At 42.2% G+C, this 26,695-nt stretch overlaps 1 protein-coding gene across 10 annotated transcripts in view; it reads left to right on the plus strand.

The window, feature by feature from the left end:
* LOC111837883 (diacylglycerol kinase delta) overlaps nucleotides 1-26,695 on the plus strand; it is a 267,917-nt gene that overhangs the window by 134,215 nt on the left and 107,007 nt on the right. For all 10 annotated transcript variants that reach the window (XR_011983247.1, XR_011983246.1, XR_011983248.1 and 7 more), the window contains exons 17-19: nucleotides 13,891-13,987; nucleotides 14,106-14,216; nucleotides 14,379-14,475. Coding sequence is in view for 5 of the 10 variants with exons in the window: in XM_072701297.1 (XP_072557398.1) it covers nucleotides 13,891-13,987; nucleotides 14,106-14,216; nucleotides 14,379-14,475 (305 nt within the window). In the remaining 5 variants the exon portion in view is untranslated. The remainder of the gene's footprint in view (nucleotides 1-13,890; nucleotides 13,988-14,105; nucleotides 14,217-14,378; nucleotides 14,476-26,695) is intronic.

Below are 26,695 nucleotides of genomic sequence, written 5' to 3' on the forward strand. Positions count from 1 at the left end.
TTCGCCGTCTTCTCTGCGTGCTGGAGCCAAGATATGAAATTCCTAGTCACCCCTACATCACAGACGTTATGTTGCCAAAGGTGTACGATGGCAAGAAAAATCACGTTAGGTCCCTGGTGCATGATGTTGCGGCATTAAGTTTCACAACTGATATATGGGCTAGTAGTGTCTACCCAATGTCTCTCCATAGTTTAACTGCACAGTGCATAGATGAGGCATTTACACTTCACCACATCATGTTACAAGCTGTAGCAAATATGTTCGAAGACATGCTACAGACTTGGGGCATCGCAAAAAGCTCCGTTCATGTTGTGCTCCGAGATAACGCAAAACATATGATTCAGGCCATGGCAGATGCTGGACTTCCTAGTCTGTCTTGTGCCGCTCACACTCTCCAGCTGGTTCTCTCTGGTTTATGAGGGCCCCCTCTCCCAGAGAAGTGTTGCTGTTGCGTTAGCTGTCGGTCGCAAAATAGTTGGGTATTTCAAACATTCTGCTTTAGTCTACTCCCGCCTTGAAGACATCCAGTTACAGAAGAATCAGCCCACAAAATGACTCCAGCAAGACATACAAACTCGCTGGAATAGCACCTTTTACATGATCCAGTCCCTGACTGAGCAGAAACGGGCACTGGGAATATATGTCTCCGAAAATGATCTCCCTGACAATCTCACAGCTAACCAGTGGACACTGCTGGAGAAGACTGCATCTGTTCTGGGTCCATTTGAGGAGTTGACGCGAAAAGTCAGCTCTTCGGATGCTCTGGCAGCAGATGTGATTCCTGCAATTACTGTGCTGCTGAGATTTCTATCTAAAGACGTATGACGACCACGGCATCAAATATGAAGGGAACGTTAGCTGCAGCTATCAAGAAGCGATTTGCCGATGTGGAAGGAAACCCTCCCTACAGCCTCGCAAGTTTACTCGATCTGAGGTAAGCCTACAGGTGTGTGTGTACGAGTATGTGCATGTGTGTGAGAGAAGAACGCTAAATAGGATTCCATGTTAGTTACTTAAATGGAAAACCGTGTGTACACTCATTCCCATGTAAAACGTAATATTCATCAATCTGAACATGAGATATGCACGATCTCACATCAAGTCCGGACGTGGTGTATACACGATTTAGAGTCGGGGGCTTGGAGCACAGTGCAGTATTCCTGTCAGAGAATTGTTACATTACGAGTTGTATTTGGAATATAGTAGCCTATATAGGACAAAACTATTCCTTCGCATTTACTGCGTTGACTGATCATATCGATAATTCGAAAGTGCAACAGTGCGTGTAGAGTCATGCATTTTCTCCAGGGACAAATGAGTATTTTGCAGTGAAATCATTTGGCATTGTAGGGCTATTTTATAATTCAAATGTTGTCTGGAAAATGACAAACTTGCGCTGGTTTCTATATTCATTTGATAAATGAGGACCATTGGCCATAAATGTTTTCTCTGTTTAGGTATAAAAGTGTTTTTTTCTCAAACATCAACATTGCTGCAAATGCCAAGGAGATGCTGATGCTTGAGCTGCAGAGATTGACTGCAGAAGAGGACAAGCAGGAAGATCGTAACCAGCATAACCGCCTACCAGAAAACCACGTTGAGACCAGGCCAGCAGCAGTTTAGACAGTATATTTGATGAAATTGCAAATGAGCAAGCATCAGCAGCACTGACCCAAGCTGCTGCAGGTTTTACTGCACAATTAGAGACCTATCTTGGAGAGGCCCCACTGGCCCATGAGGACAAACCATTGCAATACTGGGAGGTTAACAAAGTGCGGTTCCCTTCTCTGGCGAAAATGACATGCAGATACCTTTCAACACTGTGCAGTAGCGTTGACAATCACCGGCTGTTTAGCTCTGTGTCACATATTGTGAATGAAAGCAGAAACAGGCTAACACCTGATCACGCAGAGATGATTCTTTCATCAAAAAAAATCTGACCCTCACTTTCCCAAAAAATACATAGCCTGGAGGTATTTTCTGCAAAAAATAAAATGAAAATGATAAAAAGAAAATACAATCTCCACTTTGCCGTTTAGTTTCCACAGTCTGTGTGCAAAAATCCTGCAAATAGCGTCATTTGCATTTAAATTTTCCACTCATGTATGAGTCAGATGTGAAAAAGTATAAAATAAAATTAAAAGCGCTTTGTCTTTTCATTTTCAAATTTGACTTTTCATTTCCTACTTTTTCCTACAAGACATTTTGGAGATGGGGAAGTGGTCCATTTACATAACTGAACAGAGAGATATTACATGATCGTATAATGTATGTTAATTTGTGACAATGTCTTATGATCTTTTTTTTCTGTACAAACTGTATCTCACGACCTCAGACTGGTTCCTTTATTTTTCTTCTCTTCTTTCATGTATTGTGCAAACGCTTCATAAATAAGTAAAAAAAAAGACATTTTGGAGATATAAAATATATGAATAAAAGGTTTGAGCTATAGAACGTATATTTATTTTGTTTAAGAAAATCTTCCTGTATTGAAAATGGTGGAATTACCTGGGCATAATGTGATTTTTCATTTGTAACAGTAAACTGGTCACATGACAATTTGATCAATTGTTCACACTCATTTGAATAAGAAGCCATATTTCCAAATGGAATGCGGAGGTCTTATTCATATTGGGTAAGGCAAATAAGAAATGCATAGTACACAGCAGCCATGCCACTCTAATGACACTGAAATTGACCTTGGCCAGATAGCTACCTAGCTGTAAAACATGGCAGTCTGGCCCAGGCTAATTTTAGTGTTTCCTTACAATATCATACCTGGTATTATATCGCACAACATAATATTTTATTTCGTATTTTCAAAATGCCATCCATCCATTTTCCAACCCACTTATCCTACTGGGTTGTGGGGGGGTCTGGAGCCTATCCCAGAAGCAATGGGCACGAGGCAGGGAACAACCCTGGATAGGGGGCCAGCCCATCGCAGGGCTGCCCCCCTGGGTACTCTGGAAACCCGGAGGAAACCCCACGATGACACTCGGAGAACATGCAAACTCCACACACATGTAACCCTGGCAGAGACTCGAACCCAGGTCCCAGAGGTGTGAGGCAACAGTGCTAACCACTGCACCACCATGCCACCCCTATTTTCAAAATGTCTTAACTAAAAACTACAGCATGTGCATTCCCCTGTAAGGAAGCTGGAACTTAAGCCGTGAAATAAGATGCTACGAATAAGAAGCTAAACGATAAGAAGCTGTGGATAAGTAGCTAAATTAAGCGCTGTGTAACTTTGCCATTACGGGCGACAAGGTTGACCATGGCTAAGAAACACGAAGACAACGGAATTGGCAAATGCACTGAGAAAGCGCAGCCGTGATCCATAGCCCTGCCCACCGCTCCAATTAACATACATTTGCATGTAGTGAACTTGGAAATGAAAAGGCAAAGTAGGAAATGAGAAGTCGAATTGGAAAATAAAAAGTCAAATTGGAAAATGGAAAGACAAAAAGAGTTTTTAATTTTATTTTTTAATTTTTCACATCTGACTCATACATGAGTGGAAAATTAAAATGCAAATGGTGCTATTTCATTTAAATTTTATTTTTTGCAGGATTTTTGCATACAGACTTTGGAAACTAAATGGCAAATATATATACACAGCTCAGCCCAATGGTTTTCCGTGGAGTTCAGGTCAGGGGACTGAGATGTGCCTGTGTGTGTGTGTGTATGTATATATATATATATACATACATATATATATATGTCTTTTACTTGTTTTTGTTGAAAGATATGGTATTATAGCTAGAAAATTGAATTTAAAATGAAATGCTAACTTTACTGCAGCATCAGAGTTAAGGTACAAACAAAAATCCATTTTTGGAATTCCTAAATGTGAGGTCCTCCTGTAGGTGGACGCCGAGGTATTTGAAGGTGCTCACCCTCTTCACTGTATACCATTAATGTGGCTCTTACACAGCTGTCCACATTAATGGTGCTACAGTGGAGAGGGTGAGCACCTTCAAATACCTACAGGAGGACCTCACATGGTCCACACACGCACGCACTCTGGTCAACAAGGCGAGGCAGAGGCTCTACCATCTGAGGCAGCTGAGGTGGTTTAGGGTCTCTCCTGCTGTCCTTAAGGCCTTCTACTCGGCTGCCATAGAGAGCATCCTGACCATGAGCATCATATTGTGGTTTGGGAACTGCTCTGACCAGGACCGGAAAGCCCTGCAAAGGTTGATTAGAGCAGCTGAGCACTGCACCAGATCTGCCTTGCCCTCCCTACAAGAAATCTACCGCTGCAGGACCAGAGCAATAAAAATCTTCAAGAACCCCTCCCACCCCAATAACTCTCTGTTTTGCCTGCTGAATTCAGGCAAACGCTTCCGCATCCTTATGACCAGAGCGGAATGATCAAGGAGGAGCTTTTTCGCCCAGGTCATAAGGCTCCTAAATCAAAACAATACTTCAATGCCTCTAGGTACTGCTTCACACTGTCCAAATCATTGGCACACATCTCAGGCCTCTTGCACATTGCACTTAAATTGCACAGCAAAATACCTCTTACCTCTCAGTTATGTATAAATTATTAGCTGGACATTTCATATATTTCATTATTATTTTTTCTATATTTTGTTACTCTCATCATGCACAGCTGTGACCAGGGTTACATTCCACTACATGTTGTATGTGTACAACTGTGTACATGACGAATAAACCTCTTGAATCTTGAAACTTGCTACTCTTGCTGGAAGAAGAACCAGACTTTATTTGAACCTGACTGTGATGAACAACCTGAGCATAGATTCCATGATCCCTATGGCTCCATGATCGATGTTGACTGTTTGGGAATTGGATTTGAGTTTCACCAGCCTCACTTGCTGCTTTGTTTCTCTTAGGAATTTGGTGATCCAATAAAAGGTGGGGGTGAGCACAGAAAATTTGCAGAGTTTGTTGTAGAGATGTCCTGAGATGATGATGATAAATGCCAAGCTGAAGTCCACAAAAAGAATCCTTGCATAAGTCTCTGGTTTATCCAGGTGTTACAGGATGTAGTGTCCCATGTTGACTGCGTTGTCCCCGATCGGTTTTCTTAGTGTCCAAATTAAAGCAGATCCATTAGGGGAAACGTCCTTCAAGAGGGCCAAAACTAGTTTTTCCAAGGTCTTCATGACCCCAGCCTGTAAGGGCCCAGACACTAGGCAAATGGAACAATTGATCTGCTGGCACATCCCCCACCCCTCCCCACTTGGCAGAAATTCTTATCGTCAACTATATTTATTTACTCTTTGAATGAACACGATGCAATTATTAATAACACATTATACTTAATCTGAAAAATATGTATTGTCCCCATAATCTTGCTAAATGGTTTATTCTTTTTCTTCCATCCCTTAGTTTTTTTTTTACTCCCATGTCCCCTTAGCGATTCTGTTGAAATGTGTATATAAATACAGGACAAATCATCTATGTTGTGGATTAATACAGGACATGCCATTTTATTGTTCAGTACTGGATAGTCTGCACACCACAGCAGGCAAGCTTTTTAAAAAAAAAAAAATTGTCAAAAATTGTCAATAGATTATAATTTTTTTTAATCTCAAGTTTTGTCTATAGCAATTGAACTCTCTCTCCCATAAATTTAAGGAGCTGCAAAGAAAAATTCATAGCAAGACTATCAATGCTTGTTGACACATTACTTATCTTGAAAGGGAATTGTATGTTCTTGTTTTCGACCCGTTACATATGTTGGGAAGCTCAAAATTTCTTTCTGGCCGCTGACTGGAAAATGGAATTTGCTGATGTGGCAATGCTGAATTTCCCAACTAACAAGACTAGTAAACACACAATTATTGAAACGGGCAATGTTTCTGAAATGCTACTGTATACTATGATAGCCATTTCACAAAATAATGCATAGGAAACATATGCTAAAGTGCTGAACTGAAGGCTAAATCATAAAAACTTCTGTTATATTTCTTTGTGTGTAACCTAAGCCTACTTTACCACAAAGATCATAATTGCTGGTTAGTCACTGTTAGATACCAATACTTTGCTGCTTGTCTGGTATTGTTGATTACTAATATCTTCATATAACTCAGCCGTAAGTACAAAGATAAAAACTAATGTAACCACCCAATCCTGTTATAGCAAACTCTTTGTCATTTACAGATAACAACTGGGAAAAACACTTCGTTATTGAAACGTCTGTGATCATTTCAGCCCTTCTTATATATTCATCCAATTTCAAGTCACTTATCCAGTACAGGGTCATAGTGGGGGCTTGCAGCCTATCCCATAAGGTACTAGTCTGGGGAACACCCTTTGTGTGATGCCAGTCCAATCCAGAGTACATGCACACACAATATGGGAAATTTTGAACCGGCAAAATGCAGCTTGAAAATATCTCAGATAAACCATCCATCCATCCATCCATTTTCTCCCGCTTATCCGAGGTCGGGTCGCGGGGGCAGCAGTCTCAGCAGGGAAACCCAGACTTCCCTCTCCCCAGCCACTTCATCCAGCTCCTCTGGGGGAATCCCGAGGCGTTCCCAGGCCAGCCGAGAGACATAGTCCCTCCAGCGTGTCCTGGGTCTTCCCCGGGGCCTCCTCCCAGTGGGACATCCTAATCAGATGCCCGAGCCACCTCATCTGACTCCTCTCAATGCGGAGGAGCAGCGGCTCTACTCTGAGTCCCTCCCGAATGACCAAGCTCCTCACCCTATCTCTAAGGGAGAGCCCTGCCACCCTGTGGAGGAAACTCATTTCGGCCGCTTGCACTCGCGATCTCGTTCTTTTGGTCACTACCCACAGCTCGTGACCATAGGTGAGGGTAGGAACATAGATCGACTGGTAAATTGAGAGCTTCGCCTTTTGGCTCAGCTCCTTCTTCACCATGACAGACCGATGCAGCGCCCGCATCACTGTGGATGCCACACCGATCCGCCTGTCGACCTCCCGTTCCATCGTCCCCCCACTCGTGAACAAGACCCCGAGAGACTTAACCCTTAGGAGTCTGAAGGTGATTTGGAGCCCTGAAGAGATTCTGACATGTCCTAACATTTGTGTATTTTTCAGTTACTTATAAACATATAAATGTCTAAAGTCTGATAACATTGTATTCAGCAGAAACTGGGCTACAATAATATATGAGCAGCATGTATGTACAAGTCGTTATATTGGAGAAAAAAAACAGTTATGCGTGATTATTGAAAACAACAAAAAAATAAGTCACTGAAATTAGACCACAAAACACATTCATGACATTTGTGTACAAGACTTTTGTGACCTGGATCTTGTAGTGTAGAGGTTTTACTTCAAAATGATGTGACAATCATCTCACTCACTCATTTACAGAAAACAATACATTCATTTAAATTTTCTAAGACACTTTTTGTTTGGAAAGGCCATATGCGAGGAGGTGGGAATGCTCATGAATAATGCTGTAGTTCACACCAGAGAAGACAAAGACGTGCATAATGAGCTGTATAATTACCCCTTTCAGTCAGGTATGGGACAGAGGAAAGTGCTACAAGAAAATAATTTGAGGACAGAAACATATTTCTTGGTTTGTGGTTTATTTAGCATGCATGTCCCGATGTGAGGTGCTGGTGAAGGCAAGGGTGATGCAGACACATTCCTAAAAACAAATAAATAAAAAAATGTTAGCATCTCAAACATTTACACCCGAAATGTTTGTGCTAAATAACATTACCGATAGCAGTATTATAGGCTAACCAAAACGGAGCCAAATATATATTAGCAACCATAATCTAAAGCTATACAAAACGAGGTGAAATACATTAGAACATTTACAAACATCTGTAAACTCCATAAGGCATTATCTTAGCCACCAGGAAACAACATGTTTGCTACATAAGGCAGCATGTTAGCAGAGTTATCTACATGCTACACTAACCTATGTAAATGGCATTGAAAGCCAATGTTTCACATAAGCTGACAAAAGCTAGCTGAAGTGAGGAAAATATTTACTAATATTAGTTTAATATTATCAGAATAAGAGTTATATAAGACTTAATAACTTACCCCAGGGCTGTCAAGTTTTGAAGACAGGCAAGAGTGACATTCCACAGGATGCCTTTTCATTGGTTGTTGTGTTGTATTTTACCCAGATACAATAGTACTATTTTCTGATTGGCTATTGTGTAGGCCCTTTCTTTTTTTTTTTGATTGGCTGGTAAGTGACAGGCTCTTGGGGCAAATCTTGTCCGACTTCAACGTCATGAAAGAGGCGTGTTTCCGACGGGAAGCGATGTTTTTCTTGACGTTTCGTGACGTTTTCATCCGAGTTCCGACTTGGAGAGAAATAGTCGAACGCACCATAATGTCACTCAACCCGAGATCCGAGAGAAAAACGAACGCACCATTAGACTGTATGTGTTTTTAAGCCGGGGGGCGTGGCCTTGTACGCATGCTGCCCGGACTGTTTTCCGTGTGAATGGCTGTGGGCGTGCCCTGCCTCGGGTCATTAGCAGATAATGAAGTGCGACAGAAATTCTGTGCCTCTCCTTGGTTTCACATGGATTACATAAACTGAAAATATTTATTTTTCATTTAAATTGCTTTATTTAAAAGTAGACACTTTAAGCTTTCTATAGATATATTTCTCATGTTTGTCTGTGCAGTATTCGCGGAGTTTTAGTTCATTTTAGTGACGTGTTTCAAAAAGATTTTCACGGAGACTGAGACGGCTGAAAGCGCACCCTGTTTATTTTCATTATTTTACAAAAGCATAATGTTTCGTGGATATTGTGAGTATACATGAATAAAAGTAGACCATTTACAGATTAAAATTATGTACTACACTTACGTGTATGATCAAACATGATGACGCATTTTAAGTTCTTTTCACGGTTACCAGAAAAAAATGCAAGTGTCCCCGCCGGCGGGTCCACCGACTCCTAAGGGTTAAACTCCTCCACTTGGGGAAGGATCCCATCCCCGACCCGGAGAGAACATTCTACCCTTTTCCGGCTGAGGACCATGGTCTCGGATTTGGAGGTGCTGATTCTCATCCCAGCCGCTTCACACTCGGCTGCGAACTGTCCCAGCGAGAGCTGAAGGTCACGGTCCGATGAGGCCAACAGGACCACATCATCAGCAAAAAGCAGAGACCTAATCCTGAGGTCACCAAACCGGACACCCTCAACGCCCTGGCTGCGCCTAGAAATTCTGTCCATAAAAGTGTTGAACAGAATAAGGTGACAAAGGACAGCCCTGACGGAGTCCAACCCTCACCGGAAACAAGTCCGACTTATTGCCGCTCATGCGGACTAGACTCTGGCACCGGTCATACAGGGACCGAACAGCCCTTAAAAGGAAGACCGGCACCCCATACTCCCGGAGCACCCCCCACAGGACTCCCCGAGGGACATGGTCGAATGCCTTCTCCAAGTCCACAAAACACATGTAGACTGGTTGGGCAAACTCCCACGAACCCTCCAGAACCCTGCGGAGAGTATAGAGCTGGTCCACTGTTCCACGGCCGGGGCGAAAACCACACTGCTCCACCTGAATCCGCGGTTCGACAATCCGGCGGACCCTCCTCTCCAGAACCCCCGAATAGACCTTACCAGGGAGGCTGAGGAGTGTGATCCCCCTATAGTTGGAGCACACCCTCTGGTCCCCTTTCTTGAAGAGGGGGACCACCACCCCGGTCTGCCAGTCCAGAGGCACTGCCCCCGATGTCCACGCGATGCTGCAGATGCGTGTTAACCAAGACAGCCCCACAGCATCCAGAGCCTTCAGGAACTCTGGGTGGATCTCATCCACCCCCGGGGCTTGACCAACGAGGAGCATTTTAACCACCTCAGCGACCTCCGCCCCCGAGATAGGGGAGTCCACACCCAAGTCCCCATACTCTGCTTCCACATCGGAAGGCGTGTTGGTGGGATTGAGGAGGTCTTCGAAGTACTCCTTCCACCAACCCAAAACGTCCCGGGTTGAGGTCAGCAGCACCCCATCCCCACCATAAACAGTGTTGATGTTGCACCGCTTTCCCACCCGGAGCCGCCGGATGGTGGACCAGAATCGCCTCGAAGCCGTCCGGAAGTCGTTTTCCATGGCCTCGCCAAACTCCTCCCAAACCCGAGTTTTTGCCTCAGCGACCGCCGAAGCCGCATCCCGCTTGGCCTGCCGGTACCCGTCTGCTGCCTCTGGAGTCCCACAGGCTAAAAAGGCCCGATAGGACTCCTTCTTCAGCTTGACGGCATCCCTCACCACTGGTGTCCACCAGCGGGTTCGCGGATTGCCGCCGCGACAGGCACCGACTACCTTACGGCCACAGCTCCGGTCAGCCGCCTCCACAATGGAGGCGCGGAACATGGCCCATTCGGACTCAATGTCCCCCGCCTCTCCCAGGACATGGGAAAAGTTCTGCCGGAGGTAGGAGTTGAAACTCCTCCTGACAGGGGATTCAGCCAGACTTTCCCAGCAGACCCTCACTATACGCTTGGGCCTGCCAGGCCTGGCCGGCTTCCTCCCCCACCAGCGGAGCCAACCCACCACCAGGTAGTGATCAGTTGACAGCTCCGCCCCTCTCTTCACCCGAGTGTCCAAGACATGCAGCCGCAAGTCCGACGATACGACTACAAAGTCGATCATCGAACTGCGGCCTAGGGTGTCCTGGTGCCAAGTGCACATATGAACACCCTTATGTCTGAACATGGTGTTCATTATGGACAATCCTTGGTGAGCACAGAAGTCCAACAACAGAACACCACTCGGGTTCAGATCAGGGGGGCCGTTCCTCCCAATCACGCCACTCCAGGTCTCACTGTCATTGCCCACGTGAGCATTGAAGTCCCCCAGCAGAACAAGAGAGTCCCCAGAAGGAATGCTCTCCCCTTCCAGAGACTCTAAAAAGGGTGGGTACTCTGAACTGCCGCTCGGCGCATATGCGCAAACAACAGTCAGAACCCGTCCCCCCACCCGAAGGCGAAGGGAGGCTACCCTCTTGTCCACCGTGGTAAACCCCAATGTACAGGCACCCAGCCAGGGGGCAATAAGTATGCCCACCCCCGCTCGGCGCCTCTCCCCGCAGGCAACTCCAGAGTGGAAAAGGGTCCAACCACCTTCAAGGAGACTGGTTCCAGAGCCCAAGCCGTGCGTCGAGGTGAGCCCGACTATGTCTAGCCGGAATTTCTCAACCTCGCGCACCAGCTCAGGCTCCTTCCCCATCAGAGAGGTGACATTCCATGTCCCAAGAGCTAGCTTCTGCAGCCGAGGATTGGACCACCAAGGTCCCCGCCTTCGGCCACTGCCCAGCTCACAATGCACCCAACCCCTATGGCCCCTCCTATGGGTGGTGAGCCCATTGGAAGGGGGACCCACGTGCCTTGTTCGGGCTTGTTCGCCATCGAGCCCCACCCCCAGGCCTGGCTCCAGGGGGGGGGGGCCCGGTGACCCGCGTCCGGGCAAGGGAAAACGTGTTTCCAATATTTTTCTCATCAAAAATATCTCAGATAAACCACTTATTTAAAAGTGAATTTAAATGGACAGTTATGTTATATTCATAAAATAATGTGTGGTCATACCCAAGCACTTAAATTAAACATAAATATTTATTAGTTTCTTTAAAATGTATACACAGTTGCTTAGCATATTTATTTAGAAAATCCTAAAGTGGTCAGCTTTAGATTTCCATTAAATCTATATTGCTTCAATCCAGAAACTTGCCCAGAAGCAGCTCAGGGAAATTGTGTCCCTAAATTGCCTATATTGGTAGGTTTTGCATTTGAGTCTGTGTCCTGTGATGGACTGGTATCTCCTGCCTTGTGCTCTGTGCTTCTTGGCATAAGTCATGCACTAGATAAGCGGTTAAGGGAAGAAGAAGCATGAACTGAAATTGTATGTTGGGAAACATTTCTGGTGTGAAATGTATTTTCACATCAGCATGTGGCTCAGTGGGCTAAGCCTGTGTGCTTGTAATCACAAGGTCGCCGATTCAAACCCAGCCTCAGCATGCCTGTGGGTCCTTGAGCAAGGCCCTTAACCCCCAGCTCCCTGGGCGCCCCAACAGGTAGCTGCCCTTCGCAGACAGCTTGTTCTACAAAGAGCAAGTTGATGGAGGCATAAAAAGATTTTCCCCATGAGGGACAATAAAGGTTTAATTAATTAAATTATATACTCGGTAACAAAAAAAGTTAAGCACCCAAATGGAGCTCTGGAAATTAAGTGAATCTGCACGTGGTGAAAGGTCCTGTTACCGTATTGCAATGTTTATAATATCAGATCAGACAGACAACAGAGTTAGCAGTAAGGGCACACTGCTGGTCCCATGTCAGTAGGTTGGGGCACCCCCCAGGCCTGAATACATGGTGGCGATATGGTGCGGAAGGGTGTTGTGCAGCTGTTGCATCCTCTCCTATGGCAAGTCAGCCCACAGCTTTTGTAACTGGCCCTCAAGATCTTGCAGACTTGCAATGGGTCTGAGTTGACATCCGAAATCAAGGGATCTGGCTGGCCATGGGAGGACCTCAACATGATGTAAGCAGTCCATAGCCACACATGCCGTTTGAGGACGGCGTTGTGTTGTTGAGAGACTGTACCAGGGTGTTGTCTCAGGAGGGGTAAGACATGAGGACACAAGATGTCACTGATGTAGCGCTGCGCCATCAGGGTCACTCGAATCACTGCCACATATTACCTGAAGTCATACCCTATGGCTCCCCACACCATGATGCAAGGAGTAACATTGGTGTGTCTCTCTAAAACATTTGGCAGGATTGGTTCTCTCCCCTCAGCACTGCAATATGCACACACGATGGTCATCGTGGTAATGCAGAACTGAGACTGATCACTGAACATGTTACGACACCACTCCAAACGCAGCCATCTCTGTGCTGGTGTTAACAGCAGCCTACACATGGGACAGTGAATCCATAGTTCGGCTGATGCCAGTCGCGGGATGACATGGGGTGTTGTAGAGAGTCCAATACCTAGGTCTGGATGGCAGGCATGGGGTTCTGTAATGCTTGGTGCACAATACGACGATCCTTCATTCATGTGAGCTATCTTGGCCAACTGGAACCTTCATGATGTGTGGGTACCCTCACATGCCCATTGGTTCCAACATCGGGTGACTGCGACATCTGCATGCCCCATAAAATGCAGGTAATGCTGTCTAATGCATCTACGAGGCATCCTCGGTGCCTGGTGACTAGATGTGCCAGCTCCATGCAAATCAAATCATTTACATACCCATAGCTGGTCTGTACGTGTGCCAAATTATATATCTAAATTGGACCATTACTTCCAGGTGCTTAACTTTTTTTGTACTGAGTATATTTACTGTTACATTTAGTAAAAGTATGTATATTAGCTGCCAACACTTTTTTCTACAATTTCTTTAAACTGAATTTGAAAAATACCACAAATCCCCAAAGCATTAGGAACCATGTTAAATAAAGACAGTTTTTAAATTAAAAACTGTACTTGTCAATATTTCCATGGTGATAAGGCCTCAGTATTGCACATCAGTGTTCCTCTGTTAATTTTCCATAGCCTTTTCAAATTTGGTATTTGTCTGTTACCACATACAAAGTAATAGGATAAAACTATACAATGTTAGAAGTGCTTCATCAGGGTTGACCCAGGGGAATGATCACTTGAGTATGAAACATTTAAATATGAAATAGGGATCAGGTCTTGATTTCAAGATTCTGTATATTATCGACAATGGTTGAAAATATTTCTCTTGATTAAGCTTGGTATTTTCTCTGTAGAGTGAAAGTTTGTGACACCTGGCAAAGGTTAATTATTATTTAGAGAGTTGTATATATTGTAAAATTTGGTATAAGATCTCATTATTGGCAGACATTTATTATATTTCTATATATTTAGAGTTGTCTCGGAATATTGGCCCAGCTGCCATACTGTCATGTCTACTGTTACATCTCTCAGGTCTGAGGGCTGGGATGACTGGGTTCCTCTCAAATAGTTCAGTTATCAGCCGACTGCTAGTGAATGCAGATTCCTTCAGCTGTGACCCAGAAAACTTGTAAGTAGTCAAATCCCCCCTCTTTTCCTCACTTTTCCAACTCATTCTATTACCAGCCCTGCAATTGGGATTGGAATATTGAAGCTGCTTTGTGGAACTGGTATATGCTTTGTTTCAGCCAATGCTACACAGAGAAATGTGTGATGAACAATTACTTTGGAATCGGACTAGATGCAAAAATTTCTCTAGATTTCAACAATAAGCGGGATGAACATCCAGAGAAATGCAGGTACATTCTCATACGCTACATTATATGTACACGATCTCCATGATGATATTAACTTCCTTGAAAGTACGCTGTTACCGTCTACACATTATCACATGACAATATCATAACTCATACTATGTAGTCACACACCATCCATATCTTTGAGTTGTCTCAATTGTTTAGGAGCCGGACAAAGAACATGATGTGGTACGGAGTCCTGGGCACCAAGGAGCTCCTGCATCGTACATACAAGAATCTGGAGCAGAAGGTGCTGTTGGAGGTAAGTTGAGTGTGCAGTTATCCTGTGCTTATTGATGTGAGAAGTTCATTTATACCAGGGCACTGTTGAATTCTCCATTTGTAATTGTGTTAATTTTCTAAAACTACACGTAATTCCAGCCCTGCAAATCACACAGTAACTCAGTTACTAATAAAAGCAAACAAATAGCTACAAATCACTTAGACATCGCTGTTTTAGGCTGGAGACTGAGATCTCTGGTAAGTGATTGCCATATTTTCGTGTATGTAGCTTGCACACAAACATATTCCCTACCCATAGACTGGAAAAATCCTAATTTTTTTTAAGCAACTACAGAATTATTTTTAAGCTTCTTACTAAAGGTTGAGCACTCAGTTGAATATGGCCTGCATTTTTAATAATTATTTTATATAATTTTACTTTACACATTTACACTAATTTAACACATTCATATATGTACCAGAAATTGAAAAAACACTACGGCACATAAGATGTTAAACTGACTGTAGAGAGCTGCTATAGTTAATATAGCTGATGGAGTTATATCTTTGCCATCGAAACTGAAGCATTCACTTCTTAATATTTCACTAGCTCAGATGACAATACAGACTGAAAAAGGCTTTGCTTCTGAGAATAAACAAGGCAATGTTTGAAACATACATCGATCAGCCATAAAATGAAAACCATCTACAGGTGAAGGAAATAATATTGATTTGATCCGAGTGACTGACAACATGTAGATTGTGATGGCTAGATGACTGGAACAGAGCATCTCCAAAATGGTAGGTCTTGTGGGGTGTTACCAATATACAGTGGTCAGTACCTACCAAAAGTGGTCCAAGGAAAGCCAACCGGTGAACTGGCAGTGGAGTCATGGGCACCCACGACTCATTGATGTGCATGGGGAGTAAAGGCTAGCCTGTCTGGTCCAATCCACAAAGGAGAGATAACTTCTTAGCGATTTGGGCTAGAGTAATACAGGCTAAAATAGAAAGGCATCAGAACACATTGCAGCTTGTAGCCACAGACCAATCATAGTGGCCATGCTGACCCCATCCACCACCAAGTGCCTACAATGGAGAGAAGGGGGGACTTCCGGCACTGTGGAGCAACTGCTGATCTAAGAGCTCCCTCGTGCCAACTTTAAAATCTCAGCTAAAACTCGAGTAAACTACACTGAGTAACCTAGAAAAAAAAAGAACTCACTATGAGCGGAGGAACAACTAGGGTGATGACTAGAAAACAACCGAATAATTAAGGTAAAGGAACAAACCGTGAAGACAAAAAGATGCTAACACCAGAAGCTAATGAAGAAATGGCGTCCCAGACTAACCTAGCTAGCATTAGCAGTCAGATTCAAGCAATGCAATCTGTGTTGAAAGCTGACCTAAGATCAGTCAAGGAAGAAATTACGTCCAGAATGAGAGATGAACTGACTGAGCTTAAGTAGGACATCGACTGCAAATTTGTAAAAATAACTACAAAAATAGGAGAACAAAAGGAGAAAGTGGATGCGGCTCTAACGCGAATAAAGGAGATGGAACAGTGGAACTCTGACACTAACTGTATGCTGCAGAATTTACTGAAATAACGTGGGGAGTTATTGGAAAAGCTGGATGACTTGGAGGCTAGATCCAGGAGAAATAACCTGTGGATTTATGGTGTGAAGGAAGACGCGGAGTTGCGGGACAGCACGGTGGCAAAGTTGATGGAGGAGTGGCTCCAGAAGGAGTTTAAGATAGACTCTGACCTGCAGATTCAGTGTGCTCACAGAGCTCTGGCACCAAAACCGAAAACAGGTCAGCCACTGCATTCTGTCTTCATTAACTTCCAACAGTACACCATGAAATAGCTGATATTGAAAATGGCATGGTAGAAGAAAACAGTGATGTTTGGAACCGACAGAATTTATTTTGACCACGACTACATGGCAAAGACACTAAAGAAGCGGAAAGCTTATACAACTATCAAGAAAATACTGAAAGAGGAGAAGATTCGGTTCCAAATTCTTCTTCACAGGCTACGAGTGTACTGGGAAAACGGAGTGAAGACCTACGGCAGCACGCAGGAGGCGGTCAGCGACATGAGGAAGCGGGGATACAAGGTGGAGGACATCCAGGGAGAAAGACCATCCAGGAGCTCCCCACCACCGAGAGAGCAAGAGGGGCTGGCACAGTGACGTGGAATCAGGTCGGGCGTGTCCGATCACAGGAGTTGGGAAAAAGAGAATTCCAGCACAAAGAAGGCTGAAAGGACCGCAGATTTTGGTGAGAGAAAAAGGGGAGAAAAAAAAAAAAAAAGAGGCGCAGATATGACCTACTTCAGGGGAAATATGGATAAAAGAAAAAAAAAAAAGAAGATCAAGGGGAGGGGGGAAAAAAAAACCTGACCTGAATATCATGTGAGAATGGTATTGATAGTAAATTGATATGTTGGCACAAGAGGGACAAAAAGGGGTATTGTGGGGTAGCTAGTGTGAAGGATTTGTGTAATGTCAGAACTCACTAGTTGGGGGCCCTTCCCTTCAGGAAGATTTACCTCTAAAAGACTGAGGAGAGAGTTAATGTTTGTTGACATCGCCTACTGGAAGTTACCTAGGTTTGTTATTGTTATGCATTTTAAGTTTATTTCTATGAAGCCGTTGGCTGTGGAATGTGTTATTGTCGGCCTGCAGGAGAATTATAGCACGAACACTCATAACTATAAATGGGCAGTAAGCCACAGGGTTTAAAAGGTTATGTCTTTAAATGTTTACAGTCTTGGTCACCCAGTCAAAAGATTAATTGATAGATTAAAAAAGAGAAGATTCAAATTAGCTTCATACAAGAAACACACCTTTCACAAGCAGAACATGAAAAGTTAAAGAAATTTGGATTGAGAAATACTTATTATAGCTCACATACCAATAGTCGTAAAAGAGGGGTAGCCATTCTTATGTCTAATTCCATAAAATTTGAATGCCAAAAAGAAATAAAATACAAGGAGGGACGATATGTTATTATAAAGGGATTGATAGAATAGGAAGCTGTCACTTTGGTAAATGTATATGCCCCCCCAGAAAGTGATCAACAATTTTTTAAAATCACTCTTGGACCTCATAGCTGTGGAAACAGAGGGTGTGTGTATATGTGGAGGGGACTTTAATCTCATCATGGATCATGATCTGGACACAACAAGTACAAACAAACACAAAAAAAAAATAAATCTGACAAAATTAGTAAAAAACATTATGCAAGAAACAGGTCTAATAGATATATGGTGGGAATTGAATCCTCTGCAGAGAGACTATAGTCATTACTCAGCAACTTATAAAGTCTACTCAAGGATTGATTATTTTTATATACAGGAGGAACATAGAGATAAAATTCAAAGCTGCCAAATTGGGGTGTCTGATGTATCTGACCATAGTGCAGTTTATTTAAAAATAAAACTGAATAATGAACGGAAAGATACAACGTGGAGACTGAATATAGGGATATTGAATAATAAAAATATTGTAGACCAAATTAAGGAAATACAAAATTACTTAGAGGAAAATAATGGGGAAGTGGACCCAGCAATAGTTTGGGATGCATTAAAAGCAGTCAGAGGAAAATTGATAATTACAAGTAATCCTAAGAAGGAAAAGGTGAAAGAATACAAAACACTTATAAATTAACAGACAACTGGAGTAAAGGGGAAAGAAAAATGGACCAATGAACACAAAAACAAATGATTACAATTAGAAAGAAAATGAATGACTTACTTCAGCAAGAAAATGAACTAAAAAGCAAGATACTTGAAACAAAATTATTATGACCCTAAATCCGCCAGATTGCTAGCAAGGCGTATTAGAAAGCAGCAAGTTCAATCCAGTATTACAAAAATGAGGGATCCAAAAATGAATCAAATGAAATACAAAATCAAAAGAAATAGAAAACATCTTTAAAGATTACTATATAGACCTTTATAGTGAAATATCAGCCTCTAATCAGGATGTAAAACTAATCTTGAAACCTTAGATCTACCCTCAATAAGCACTGAACAAAACAAGTGTACAACAAACCAAATAACTTAGGAGATCCAAACAGCAATAGGGAAATTAAAAACAAATAAAACACCGGGAAATGATGGATTCCCATCAGAATGGTATAAAAAGTTTGCAAACGATTTTTTGCCGTTATTTCATACTACTTTCAATTGGATTCTTGCAAATAACATAACTACCCCCTCCTGGCAGGAGGCAATAATTACAGTAGCTAAACCATTAAAAGAGAAAGATTTTTGCCAAAATTATAGACCAATATCAATTTAAAATACAGACTACAAACTATATACTTCAATTATATCAAATCGAATTAAATCATTTATACCCGATCTGATAGATGAGGATCAATATGACTTTGTGGTGGGAAGACAAACGCATGACGTTAGAATAACATTGCATATCATACACAGAATATTTAAAAATAAAATACCTTCAGCATTGATAAGCCTTGATGCAGAAAAGGCATTTGACAGGGTCAGTTGGGACTTCCTATATTTAACTTTGGAGGAATTCGGTTTTTAATACTAAATCAGTTAATTGCTTTAAATCAATTTATAAATCGCCTACGGCTCATGTCAAAGTGAATGGATCTTTATCAGAAAGATTTGAATTGGAGAGAGGAACAAGAGAAGGCTGTTGCCTTAGCTCTACATTATTTGCGTTATATATTGAGCCTCTGGCACAGATGATCAGACAGGAAACCACAATAACAGGAATAAACATAAAAGGCTGAGAACATGTAATAAGTCTCTTCGCAGATGATGTATTAATTTACCTAAAACGATCCAGCTAAAACCTTTACACATCTAATGGAAATTCTAGAACAGTTTGGCTTTCACTCTGTTTATAAACTGAATTTGCAAAAGACTCAGGCTTTTATGTTTAATTGCTCTTCAACCCCGAAACTTAAAGAATTTAAAATAAAATGGGAAGCTAAGACACTTACCTACCTGGGAATAAAAATACCCAAAAACTTAATATATCTATACAAATGTAATTATGAAGAAGAATTAGAGCTACTCATAAGAAAAGACATTGACAGATGGTCCACGTATCCACTGGGGTTGTATGACAGGATCAATGTGATAAAAATTAATATTCTACCACATCTTTTATTTTTGTTTCAATCCCTTCCAATTAACATACCAAATTCACAATTCATCAGATGGGATAAACTTACAGTATCTCTAGATTTATATGGAAAGGTAAAAGACCAGGGATACGCTACTCGACCCTCTAGTTATCTAAAGAAAAAGGGGGAAGAACTCTTCCAAACTTAAAGGAATACTATAACGCAGCACAGGTGTGTCCACTAATGCAATGGTGCAGCCCGGGGTATGTAAATCATTGGAAAAATATTGAATTATCAGGTAATAAATATCCCATTCAAACACCGATAGGGGAAAAAAAGATTCTGCACTGTTTAGAAAAAGAAAAACTAGAATTAGACCCCATTACAAATTTTATTTTAGAAAACTGCCAAAATATTTGCAAACTACTAGAATTGGGAAAGGAACTTGGCTTATTGAGATGGGCTGGATGGGATGATAAATTTGAATCAGGGAGAATAGATAACACTTTTAAGCAGTGGGCAGGAAGAGGTATGACAGCTATGTGCAAAATAATAAAGAATGGGAAAATGATTAGTTTTCAAGAAATGAAAGACACATACCATTTACGGAATCAGGATCTATTTAGATTAGTGCTGTCAAAATTAGCGCGTTAATGCATGCGATTAATTTGAAATATTTAACCCTTTGGGGTCTAGGGGCAGGAAACACACTTTCACTGACTGGGGCATGATCACACATTTCTTCAAATATCATAAACTTAATTCATGGCAAATAAATTATTTCTTATATATTTGTTTTGCCATTACACTCATCTTTATTTTAATATATATTGTAAATATGTCAGATTTTTGTTAAGTTTGAAATTTGACATCAAATTATAGACATTGCAAAATGCAGTTTGGAACACTTGCAGAAACATTATAAAAGTACATAGTAAGCAATGCTGGCAGTTTGTTTTGATCCCAGATATCTGATCACCAAAGTCTTGGCTACATGAACATGACTAAATGGTGTAGATGCAACATTCATTTGGATAAATAAATAAGAAAAACCTAACTCATGTCACTATTTCTGGCTCCTTTCATTGAATATGTAGCAACTTTCATGTGTATGAATGAGCCATTGTCACCTGGCCACGTCCCCAACCCCCTTTTATGGCGCTGAAGGAGATGTATCTGGATCGCGTTTCACCGTTGCGCTGTTAGTCAAATTACCATGCGAATGCGATTTGAATACGCGCTAATGCGGCTATTTATAATGTGAATAGCGATCTTCAGGTGAGAGTGGTACTACACGCCCCCGATGCAGGTAAAACAAAGTAAGATGACATGGTTTACTTTTCTGCCGATTTACCCTAATTAAAAAAACTTTAATACTTCCGACAATGGACGTTTTGAAAAGAAGACAGATTACGGATTTAGCCAGCGTTTTTTTCATGATTCTACATTAAGATTTCAGCGAGATATAAACTGAAATAGACGCGAAAAGTACGCGATGTCGCCGACGACATACTCGACCCCAGAGAGTTAACGAGTTAAAAAAAATTTAACGCAATTAACGCGGTTGCAGTTTTCAAGAAATGAAAGACACATACCATTTACGGAATCAGGATCTATTTAGATTAGTGCTGTCAAAATTAGCGCGTTAACGCATGCGATTAATTTGAAATATTTAACGAGTTAAAAAAAATTTAACGCAATTAACGCGGTTGCAGTTTTTTTTATTTCCTGTTGTGGCCGACGTGTGTTCAACGTGCAAAGAAGTATGGATAACACCAAGGAAGGACTTTTAGACGGAAAGTTTCAGTATAAAACTCTGCCGGATGGTTCTGTGGATAAAACTTTGCCCAAACAAAGCCGACAAGTGCCCCGCATAACTTTGCCCAAACAAAGCCGACAAGTACCGTACATAATGTTGCCCAAACAAAGCCGACAAGTACTGTACATAACTTTGCTCAAACAAGGCCGACAAGTGCCCCGCATAACTTTGCCCAAACAAAGCCCCGCGTAACTTTGCCCAAGTGAAAGCCAAAAGCGCTGCATTACTTTGCACACTTCAAAGCTTGACAAAGGCGATGCGGAACTTTTCCCAATGTACCACAATACAAGTGTTACCAAAGCAAATGTTAATTGTAATTTGCTGAATCACGGAATTATAAAACTCTATAGAATAAAAGAGTAAAATGTAAACTGTAAATAAATGTACTTATGTCGAGCGTTGCATCCTCTCCGCGCAAAAAAGCGTCCTCCTCCATCGAATCAATGGATAAAAGCGACACTTTCTTCCCCCGAACCACTCTTCAAAATCATCTTCTGTGCTTTCTCAACAGTGAAAGTCATCCGAGCCATTTTTCTTCAGTCAAAAAAGTTGTTGTCCGAAAATAACTGGGTAAACTCACGGAGACTACGTGCGTAATGCGTAATCGAGACACTCCCACAAAAACTGCACCTGCAGATAATAAGTTGCGCATTCATGTCCCCAGCGCGAAAAACAATGCCCAATCAGCACATCCCATACCATTTTGCAAACCTTAGACACACCTCTATTGGATGAAGCAAATGACACTGTAATTTGATGTTCATGTAAAAAGTTTATTATGGTGAAACATAACCATGGGCAAAGGTTCAGTGCGTAAAAAATAATGTGCTAGCAGGGAAGCAGAGCATATATCTGAAAAAGTACTAATGAAGGATTACAGTGATTGATTTATGTACATAAGAGATCAAGCTTTCAAACGAGGGTAACTTTGTCATTTTATTCATTGGTTTTCTTCTAAAACTCCGAAGATAAAAAACATTGCACGAATGTACAGAATGCCGACTGACATTTTTCCGCGATGAGTGAGCAAGCTATTTGAGAGCATTACAGTCATATTTATGGAAAAATGCGTGTTTTGTCTTAATACTGTGACGGTTTATGAAGTATTGGCCGTGAAAGAAATAGTTTGAAGTGCTTAGTTTTCATTTTATTAACACTTATATTTTACTTCCTGACACTCGACCCGTTTAAAGATGGCTACCATGGTCATTTTATTTTTACTTGTTACAAAAAAACCATGGCACAAAAATTGCGCAACTTTCTACAGATATTATCTGAAAGGTTTTTTGTAGTGTGACAAGCCGTTTTTGGTTGATTTGATACATTTGTTTCTTTTATTGAACGTCATTATGGGCCTATTCATGTAATGAAAGGCCCATATTGTTCTTCACCTAGTAAACTACATTTTGCCAATTTGCGCTGAGCCCGTGAAAGGCACGGAGCTCACTTTGGTGCCAAATCGTAGGGCTTACTTAGCTGCACGGATTGACATATCGTTTGTCTCCGTACTGCTTACGGATTGCGTGCAATTGCCTCTCAAAGTCGAAAAAAAAACTTTATTATTATTATTTATTTATTATTCTTCCGTGATTTTCGGCAATTAATGCGGGTCGTACCGTAGCGTGCAGCCAGGCAATCTATATATCAAAAGTGAGTCCTTGGTTGTGTGAGGTGTGCTATTACTTTTCTGCGCAGAATATGTTACCATGGTGACGTTATTCACGTTAAAACACACTTAAAATCCCATAGGAATGCATTGAATGCTAACTTTTACCTAGCATTAGCCATGTGAATAGTAGTAAGGCGCATCTTTTTTAATGGGAGTGAATGGCCCATTGGCTTCAATGCATTTCAGTCAAAGTTGTCCCACTCGGCCAGCGTTCATACCAGAGCAACAAGACTTGGTATTCAACCTTTGGCCTCATCACCCAACACCCCAAGTCCAACATCTTGACCCGCACTCGTCTTTCATCCTTCGTTCTCTCCCATTGACTTCAATGCATTTCAGTCAAAGTTTTCCCACTGGGCCAGCGTTCATACCACAGCAACAAGACTCGGTATTCAACCTTAGGCCTCATCACCGAACACCCCAAGTCCACCATCTTGACCCACACTCGTCTTTCATCCCTCGTTCTCTCCCATTGACTTCAATGCATTTCAGTCAAAGTTGTCCCAATTGGCCAGCGTTCATACCACAGCAACAAGACTCGGTATTCAACCTCAGGCCTCATCACCCAACACCCCAAGTCCAACATCTTGACCCGCACTCGTCTTTCATCCCTCGTTCTCTCCCATTGGCTTCAATGCATTTCAGTCAAAGTTGTCCCACTCGGCCAGCGTTCATACCACAGCAACAAGACTCGGTATTCAACCTCAGGCCTCATCACCCAACACCCCAAGTCCAACATCTTGACCCGCACTCGTCTTTCATCCCTCGTGCTCTCCCATTGACTTCAATGCATTTCAGTCAAAGTTGTCCCACTCGGCCAGCGTTCATACCACAGCAACAAGACTCGGTATTCAACCTTAGGCCTCATCACCCAACACCCCAAGTCCACCATCTTGACCCGCACTCATCTTTCATCCCTCGTTCTCTGCCATTGACTTCAATGTATTTCAGTCAAATATTTCCTACTCGGCCAGTGTTCATGCCACAGCAACAACACTCGGTATTCAACCTCAGGCCTATTCACCCAACACCCCAAGTCAACCAACTTGACCCGCACTCGTCTTTCATCCCTCGTTCTCTCCCATTGACTTCAATGCATTTCAGTCAAAGTTTTCCTACTGGCCCAGCGTTCATACCACAGCAACAAGACTCGGTATTCAACCTTAGGCCTCATCACCCAACACCCCAAGTCCACCATCTTGACCCGCACTCGTCTTTCATCCCTCGTTCTCTCCCATTGACTTCAATGCATTTCAGTCAAAGTTTTCCCACTGGGCCAGCGTTCATACCACAGCAACAAGACTCGGTATTCAACCTTAGGCCTCATCACCCAACACCCCAAGTCCACCATCTTGACCCGCACTCGTCTTTCATCCCTCGTTCTCTCCCATTGACTTCAATGCATTTCAATCAAAGTTTTGCCACTTGGCCAGTGTTAATGCCACAGCAACAAGACTTGGTATTAAACCTCAGGCCTCATCACCAAACACATAGCAACTGCCTAGCAACCACCTAGCAACACCTTAGCAACTACCTACAATTTCATAGCAACACCTTAGCAACCATCTAGCTATGCCTAGCAACCAGCTACTGAGCCCATAGCAACACCTTCTGACAACATAGCAACCACCTAGCAACACCTTAGCAACCACCTAGAATTGCATAGCAACACCATAGCAACCATCTAGCTATGCCTAGCAACCAGCTACTGAGACCATAGCAACGCCTTCTGACATCATAGCAACCCATTTGCAGCACCTAGCAACCACCTTGCAACACCTTAGCAACCACCTAGAATTGCATAGCAACACCATAGCAACCATCTAGCTATGCCTAGCAACCAGCTACTGAGACCTTAGCAACGCCTTCTGACATCATAGCAACCACCTTGCAGCACCTAGCAACCACCTAGCAACACCTTAGCAACCACCTATAATTGCATAGCAACACCATAGCAACCATCTAGCTATGCCTAGCAACCAGCTACTGAGACCATAGCAACACCTTCTGAGGCCATAGCAACCACCTTTCAGCAGCTAGTAACCACCTAGCAACACCATAGCAACCACCAAAAAATGCATAGCAACACCAAAGCAACCATTTAGCTATGCCTAGCAACCAGCTGCTGAGACCATAGCAAGGCCTTCTGATGCCATTGCAAACACCTTGCAGCACCTAGCAACCACCATGCAACACCATAGCAACCATGTAGCAACGCCTAGCAACCAGCTACCAACACCCTTGCAATGCCTATTAACAACATTGCAACCACCTAGCAATGCCTAGCGGCACTACAGCAACCGCCTAGCAGCACCATAGCACCAAACTAGCAACATCAAAGCAATCACCTAGCAGTGCACAGACGAGCCACTTTATTAGTAGCACAGGCTCTTCCTCGGTCAGCATAATAGGCCCATCTCAAAATTTCTTCAGGAATTTTCGTTTCTAGTTTTTTTTTGTTATTGAAAATTCGGACGTATGCGTCCGAACCACTAGGCGGCGACAGTGAAAGAGTTAAACAAAAATTCCAATAAACAATCATATTTGAATTTAAATAGTTTCATTGTCTTGAGTTTACATTAAGTATTTACATTTACATATCCAAATAGTTTCAGTCTTTTAATTGTGATTAATCGCGATTAATTGCAAAAAATTGTGCGATTAATTAGTTAATTTTTTTTAATTGATTGACAGCACTAATTTAGATATCTATAGATGAGAGACTATTATAATAAAGAAATCAAGAAGGGAGAGGAGGAAATTAATCCAATTAATAAAGTGTTTATGCAGGCGTATAATAGGGTTTTACCTAGAATAATGTCAACTTTGTATAAAACTCTTTTACAATCAAGAAATCACTCCACTCGCTATGTGAAGACCAAACGGGAGAAGGAGCTGGGTTAAGAAATCCCAGAGGACATGTGGGATCACATGTGGAAAGACCATCTTAATACAAGACATTCACAAGAATGGAGGCAGTTTATCTGGAAGAACCAAATTAGATTCTTTATTGCACCTAAAATTAAAAGTAAACAAACAAAGATAGATCAGTCATGCTGGAGACTATGTGGTCACACAAACCCAGATCACACACATATCTTTTGTAATTGTAAAAACATTCAACCCTTATGGGATGGAATCCATTCAGCTCACTGCAAGGTCTTAGGATACCAGATTCCATCAACTTGTAAAGTGTTGTATTTAGGTTGTATTCATGGAGCGGTGGTTAAAGGGGACCAATATTTGACTAGAATCCTGCTTGCTGCTGGGAAGAAAGCCATCACTAGGAAATAGCTTAGGGTAGACACTCCTACACAGGAACAATGGGAGAGGATAGTAGATGAAATAAAAGACATGGAAAGACTGACTTACAGGTTAAGAATGAAGGAAGAAAAGTTTGAGACTGACTGGGACAAGTGGTTGAAGAGAGGGATGAATAATTGGTTTTGGAAAGATTACTGTTTTTTTGTCTTTTTTAATTGCAGGCCTTGTTCTTGTTTTTGTTGTATATTGTTTTTGATGTTTGTTTAATGAAAATGAAAATAAAAAGTTATTTTAAAAAGTGCCTACAATGGACATGTGAGCATCAAAACTGGCCCATGGGGCAATGAAAGAAGGTAGTGTGGTCTGAGGAGTCATGTTTTCTGTTGCATC

This window comes from Paramormyrops kingsleyae, chromosome 17 (genome assembly GCF_048594095.1).
Source record: "Paramormyrops kingsleyae isolate MSU_618 chromosome 17, PKINGS_0.4, whole genome shotgun sequence".
In the NCBI taxonomy this organism is placed as follows: Eukaryota; Metazoa; Chordata; class Actinopteri; order Osteoglossiformes; family Mormyridae; genus Paramormyrops; species Paramormyrops kingsleyae.